Genomic DNA, 7543 nt, shown 5'->3' on the forward strand with positions numbered 1-7543 from the left:
ATGAAAAATTGTATATATTTATTGCAAAATTATGTTAAGTAAATTATTATAAATTATTATTTTCTTGTATTTAAAGTTTATTTTTTAATTAATTACAAAAGATATTTGTGTTATTTGAATTTCACTTTTTGCTACAGCCTTTTTACAATAAATATATTTTTGCTTTGATAATTGTGCGTGCCAAATATTTGACAGGAGATACTCCATTACCATTTTGATAAGGTAAAGAAGAATTTTTAAAACTGCGTAATTCCTGTTTGAGTTTCACTTATTAAGCTTTTGAAACGATAATGCTCACTGATCCCCAGACAAACTGTAAATGAGCCATTTATTAAGCCTAAAAAGGCTGCCCAAAGTCTAATTAAACAACAGGTTAACTTGTAACACGATGCTGTGAAAGGCTAAACATGCTTGAACGGCATATTTAGCCATGAAATATGACGATGAACTGGTCCCATTCTTAAACGGAGTAAATAAGCCCAAAGTACAGTAAAGGGTATAAGAAAAGTTCGGTAATTTTAATTAGCAGTGATTAAAGCTGAGATTAATATACGAGAACAGGAAAAAGAACATGAAGAATAAAACTATATTTGGACTGCATAGCTAATAAATGCTCAAACAGGCGACCTGGCCTGGACTTCTGCCAAATCAGTGTACCACCTAACTCCTTTACTCCAGATAATATATCTGCAATATATTTATAATGCAGCCTTCACATATGTATCCAGTTACCTATGCCATGTACGCTATATAATAGCCCTATCCCGGTCATGTTACAGAACAATTTTCCACTCACGCAAATAAGCTTTTATCAGTTTGGACGTTTCATAGGGTGTCTTACTACTTTTCAAATGATATGGGGTTTAAATGGTTTGCTGACAGCTTTTTGTTTAGTTTATATTTTACTGTGTCCACACTTTTGTCGATAATGGTACTTACAAACGCAGCAAGAGCCAGACTGCAGAAGAACAACATATTATAAGTGGGTTTTTTTTCTGCTTTGATTGGGGCTTTTTTTTAAATTGTGCTGTTACTAGCTTTAGTCAGTTATCTGAAAATTTCTATTACAATCCGCCTTTTATTATCAACAATAAAAACTCCTGTTTTATGGAAACCGGTGAGGACAGACATTCTCGGGTCTGTCCTTTCATTGAAACCGCTGAGAGGTGAAATTATCTAAATTACATGAGTCTGACACCACACCCAAACCGCAGGAGTAAAAGCCCACTGGTTTCCTATTTTCAAAAGAAACGTCACCTGCACCTTTACCTGACAGTTATTACTCGTCCTGCTCGTCCTACCAGCGAACTATCGACTGAGATGGGGATCAGCAAACTGTCAGTGCTCCTGTCAATTATCGGTAAAGTGTGTGTGCTTTTCTTAATGTTGACGTCTTGAATATTATTTTTATTGTTTTATTATTATTATTATTTGAGTTTGACGCGTTGACAGTGAATGGCAGGTCTGTTCAGGTATGGATTGAATTTAAGTTATCTCAAGGAACCCGGAGCGATGATCCCCTTTAAATAGACGAAAAGCTCTTTCAAAGTTAAACTTAGCATCTACTGGAACGGAATGTTGAATTAAAAAAATAACTAAATGCAGTTACTAATGGTTGTAGCCATGGGAACACTGTTTAACAGCGTCAGTGAGTGACTCCATACTGCAAGATTTCATTAAGGCTGATGTGAGCGTGTACCCATTTGCAGTCTGACTTTATCTGTATGTATTTTTAATTTGTAGTAGGCTACAAGTAGAGTACTTGCACTTTAGCTGATGTAGTTTGATATAGAGGGTAGCTAATTTAGTTAAATAAAAATGCAAGTTTGTAAGCTGGTCACCTGTTATGTGCAAATCATGAGTTCTGTTGTTTTTACTTTGAAATTAATTTTAATACATCTGTTAAGTACCATGTACCAGTACAATATGCTGCTATCCTTCTGGGTTTGACTGATTCTGATGGTGTTATAGATGTTAATAGCAGATAGCAGTTGAAAATTGAACAGAGTAAGGTCTATTAAAAGATAATAAGGTGATACGATGTTAAGTTATGTAAAATAACTTTCCATACTGATGATTACTTTCACTATTAAGACTTTAAGTACAAAGTCCACATACTATTTCTACTGCATCTTATTTATCATCTTAGATATGTCTTGGTGTAAGATGCAGTTAATATGAATGATTTCTTTATTCATACTCAAAGCTTGAAAGCATAATCACCGCAATATAACATTAAAATCTAGCATTTAAATAGTTTTAGTGTTGATCTTCAGATTTCCTTTGCTGCTAATATTTTGGCATTCTTACCAAACTGACTTTTAAACTGGTATTTGGCACTTGAGTCAAAAGCTGAGTTAACTCCAATTATAGTGTCTCTAAAACCCTTTTTTGGCACGCCCCAAATCAGCCAAAAATGTTTAAAAATTCAATAAAATTCACGTGATTTCCATTCCACTCAATTTTGGTCAGTTAATATCAGTAAAAAGGGATCCAGTGTGTATATGAAATCGTGGTAACTTAAATAATACGATCAAAACTCTTTTATTTCATTTGATTTACCTCAGTTTTTTTCCCCCTGCATGGCTATGCATGCCACACATGCAGTGGCTTTATGTCCCACTGGTGGGGCCCACAGTTCAAAAACCACTGGACTAAAAGTAATTACAGAAACCATCCAAAGTTTTTCAGACAAATGATACTCTGTGGCATCTGTAGAGCCTAAGGGAGGCTGAATTATTTTATGACAATTATTTTCACCTCAATTAATGTCTTGAGGTAGGCTGGTTGCTAGGAATGTGCAATTAGAGTGAGTCATTGGCTAATGATGTAAATGATCTGATTAATAGTGATTAATTAGTAATACGGGAAAGCTACTTCATCACTTCCACTGTACTTTACACCAGTCAACCATGTCAGAAACACCCAACAACCACCCTGAGCTCTCTAACTGAAAACAGAGAAAAATACCTCTGCAGCCATAACAACAGACAGGAACAGAAACCCAAAAAGGGAGCGATTTTATGGCGAGTATTACCAGATTCATAACCAGTCCTAACTAGACACATCTTGCATTCTGTTTGATGTGTTTTTGCATCCTGTCTGCTGGAATGTGGGCGGCTGCTAGTGCTGTCCATTATAAAGTTGTGCAGGCTAGTACAGGTATTTGATCCAAGTAACACAAGCTATACCTTCTTGTTATCACCTAAAACTGACAGGCATTCTCACAGTTTCTTTTATCCCCCTGCATATTTACAGTTTCTGAATTTTTCTTTAATGCTGGTGCTATGTAAATAAACTCATTCATCCCTTTTCTTAACCGTCTTCCTAAATCAGGTTTCAGGGCTGGAGCCTTTGCCAGCTTTCACTGTGTGAGAGGCTGGGTACACCCTGCAGAGAATGCTAAGCAAAACCAACAAAAACATGAATCATTTTGGGTTGTTGTGGAGTAATTAAAGGAACAGTCGTCCCTACATATAATTAAAAATAAAATAAAATCATAAAACATATTGCTGACTGACTGTACATATCTTCTCTGCAAGTAAAAATAACATTTGCAGCTGTGAAAGTCTGTGTTTGCATGCAAAACTATATCATTCCCTGACAAACTGGATTAGGTTAAATATATAAGAACCTGGGCAGCACATTTTTAAAATGTCCATTTTCAAATGACTTTTTTGATTGTTTTACCTTCTCAAGGCCTCGCAAACGCTTAAATAAAAACACCTGAAAGTTGTTACCCTGTACAGGGGGTGGCATGTTCACCTTGAAGGTGCACAAAAGGTTTTTGACCAGCTATTCTTAAGGTTGTTAGAAATTAGAAAATGCTATTGGTCAGCATTCTTTAGGAAAAAACTCTTACAAAAGGGCTTGCGTAGCTCATTGTTCATATCAGACTTATATCCAGTGTGAATAACGAGGATTTGTTTTTATCTGACAGGTGTCATGATGATCTGGCCGTATGTACTCACCGAGAGTGCATCACCCAGAGTGCCGTCTGCAGATGGTGCTTCTTTGCCTGCAGGTATTCAGCTCTACAGCTGCTGTGAAGACATTTTATCAGCCTTTTTATAGCATAGTAAATCAGAAGATTTCAAAATTAAAATGAAACACTGAGCACCTGGAGTTGAAACAAAGTGGGGGCTATGAGGATGAGGTGTTATACAATTAGTCAGCTATTATTTTTTTTTATTTTTAAATGTTTCCTTAAGTTACAATAAGGTGAATATATCTGCATCATTGACTGGTAGCACAATAAAACCACACAGATAAATGTTACTTTCTTTACACTTCATAGATAAAATGATTGATTAATGGCATTAACTGTCAATATTAACTGACAGATGCAGCCCCAAAATACTACTTATTTCATTTAATGTACAATTATTAATAGAAAGGATATAATGTTAGATATAATAACCTTCAGAAGCCCTTTACATTAAAAATAAGACAATGAAGTAAATTATTTAGATAAAACAAATGGAGGATATTTAAATCTAGTAAACAAATAAGCCACAGCTCAGGTAAAAAGTAACATCCACAGTACTTTTTACCTGAATGTACACCGATTCATGCAGGTCTTATTTTTAGGAAACGTTTCCAACGGCTTGTTGTTTGTTTCAGGCCAGGGAGAAAAGCAACAGCATGTAGTTAAGCGGTCGATGCAGAACTGTGAAAGCGCATATGACAACTACTGTTTGAACAACGGCCAGTGCATACTGCTCGTGGACATCAATGAACACCACTGCAAGTACGATCGTGTGTGTGTGTGTGTGTGTGTGTGTGTGTGTATGTGCAAGGGCCATGACAAATAATGGGAGGAATACCACTCAAACCAAAATTTACACACTAAAAAAAGATAGTACTCCATGAGATGTGTCAATCATTGCTATCAGTCAGCATATCAGTAGTTGGATGGATGATTGAATGTTCAGGATGCATACTGTCATGTGGTGTAAAACCTAAAAGAACCAGGCCAAATCCAAACAAACAAATAACATAGTGCTGGATAAATGGAGCGATAAGAAAGAGAGCCCAAGCGCTGAGACAGCCAGTTCTTAAATGCTCCAGGGAGACTGACCAGGTGCTCTCAGTTACACGGATTAACCCCACCTACCAGGAACCTGCACACACACAGGGACAAACAGAAAAAGCAGCAGGCCATGGCAGAGGGCTGTCACATGTGGCTATGTGGGTGGGTAAGTGAATCTGTGCTACTTTGTCATCATGAGTAGTTATGCATGACTCGTCTGTTTGTGTTGCAGGTGTGAGACAGGCTTCATTGGTTCCAGGTGTGAGAAACTGGAACTTGTTTTGGGGCCAGAAGGTGAAAAGCAAATAATTATCATCATTTTCTTCATGATTCTGCTGATTATTGGATTGGCTGGAGCTCTGTACCTTTTCTGCAGATGGTAAGGCTTTGATATTGTCACGGTCTGGCTAGGGCAGACCGTATGTTGCAGGGAAGGACTCAAGCGCAGACCGAAATGAGATATGAATAACAAAACAAGCCGTTTATTAAGGCAAGAAACGAGGGTACAAAATAATAGGGAATCGATGAAAACTAAACAATGACCTAAACTGGGTGAACTAAAACGAAACATACAAAACTCTAAACATAACGAACTGACAGGGATACCTGGAGCGGAGACATAGGAACAACGGACGACCTGACAAAGAATGACTGAGAACACACAGACTAAATGGACACAGGAGGATAATGAGGGAAGTGGCAACACATGGGAACCCAGCTGACACATGAACATAATTACGTCACAGGGGGAGAGTAACTGAACATGATGAACACAGACACACCAGACCTCTTCACAATAAAACAGGAAACACAGTGAGATATAGACATGACAACCTGAACTGACAACATAAGCCACAGACATGAAATACATGAAAAGCAGGGGAGACTTAACATAGTGGGAACACGAGGGGTAAAATTAACTGGAAACAACTTGGCATGATAACGATGAACTTAGGAAACCTGAAGGCTACATAAACTAAACACAAAACGCTGGGTCAGCAGACCCAGGATCATGACAGATATGTGAATGTATGTGACTATACGTGTGGTTACTTAGTAGGCCTCAAACTAAAGCAATGAGATTTCTTACAAAAACTGAACGCTGAGAACAAAGAGGAGCCCAGAGCAGAAAAGAAACAGACTTTTGGCTCATGTGGATTATTTTAACATAAGCTGACCTCATTTGAAGCCATGTTGAATATGAGTTTTGACTGTTGCAGCAGTACATATGAAAAAGAAAATAATAACATTTTGTCTCCATGGAATATGTCAAAAGTAGGCTGCACATTAAGCTGCTAAAAGTCTACCACTAAAACTCTGAGGGTATTCGTGACACTACAGCTAAACCTACAGATCTACATTTTACTTTAAATATTGAAGTTCATGAAATAAAATCTTGCCCTCAGCATCTTGCTCCATGCACACGCACCAAACCACAAAGAACGGCTATGACCGAAATCCCATTTCAAGTTCCTCAACCTTCATTGTTGGTTATATTAAAGCATGAAATGGTGAAATGCTACATCACCGAGACAGGATTTGTGTATTTTGAAATAAAATCAATATGTGTTATTTTTGTAGGTATGAGAAGAATAATTTTCGACGTCAGCTGAAGCTGCAGGGTTACAAAGGAGACGAGATGGCTTAGAGCATTTCACGCTCTCTTGCAACATCCACTGCTGGAAAAGACAAATCAAGATTTCTCCCAGTTTTCTAAATGAAAATTTCAACATATCAAGAACATCCTGGCAGTTCAGTGGCTAGCTTAGTAAATTATTCCTGCCTCCTTTACACTGTACGTCACGTGGCTTTATCAAGCAGGCAGATCACCACAAAGAGGTTATAATGGTCAGCTTTGTGTGCGGTGGGATTGTTTTCCAGCTGCACTGGTTCTCAAGTTGCGGCACCTGTTACACTCAGTTTGAAAAGATGAATAGTTAGGCACACAAAAACAGTTTCTGTGGGTGACTCCGCCCACACGATACTGAAAAATTAATGGAAAATAAACAATTGTGAAGCGGTAACTATAGTAACTTGTAATGCAACAAAAAAAAAAAATGTTGCTCCGAATTTGCTGATAACTAGCAGAATTGATCATAATCAATTATCAATAATAATGTAGTTTCCTCACTTTGGGATTTCTGTTTTTTGCTAGAATGCAAGTCTAATTTTAGAATATGAAAGGCTTTTCTGTGGTTCAGTGAGGCTGCGTTATCTTTTGAATCAACCCACTCTCAGATCCTAAAATAGAACTGGTTAAAGATGTTTTGTTTGTCTTCCAGTCCTGTCTACTCTGACTTAACATCCTAAAAAACAGATTAGGACTGTTTACACTGTGGTTCGAACTTTGCCTTTAATTTATGCTTGTGCCTAGCTTTTAGCTTTTATTAGATATCATTTTTTTGTCTTGCACAAAATCAAAATGGCCACTATTACTATTATGATGATGTCACTTTAAATTGGCCAATGAGTGTAAAGTTTTGAGCTTTAACGCTTGAAACTTTGTGTAGT

General features: G+C 37.2%; 1 protein-coding gene across 1 annotated transcript; it reads left to right on the top strand.

Annotated features, from left to right (window-relative positions):
- The first annotated feature begins 1320 nt into the window (after positions 1-1320).
- On the top strand, positions 1321-6680 carry LOC146621559 (proepiregulin-like). The gene is made up of 5 exons (XM_085368608.1): positions 1321-1360; positions 3941-4024; positions 4624-4750; positions 5265-5411; positions 6614-6680. The coding sequence occupies exons 1-5, from the start codon at positions 1321-1323 to the stop codon at positions 6678-6680; spliced, it is 465 nt and encodes a 154-aa protein (XP_085224734.1).
- The last annotated feature ends 863 nt before the right edge of the window (positions 6681-7543 follow it).

This window comes from Diplotaxodon limnothrissa, linkage group LG12, assembly GCF_057381915.1.
Source record: "Diplotaxodon limnothrissa isolate DT_005_m linkage group LG12, D_limnothrissa_male_GT1.1, whole genome shotgun sequence".
Classification (NCBI taxonomy): domain Eukaryota; kingdom Metazoa; phylum Chordata; class Actinopteri; order Cichliformes; family Cichlidae; genus Diplotaxodon; species Diplotaxodon limnothrissa.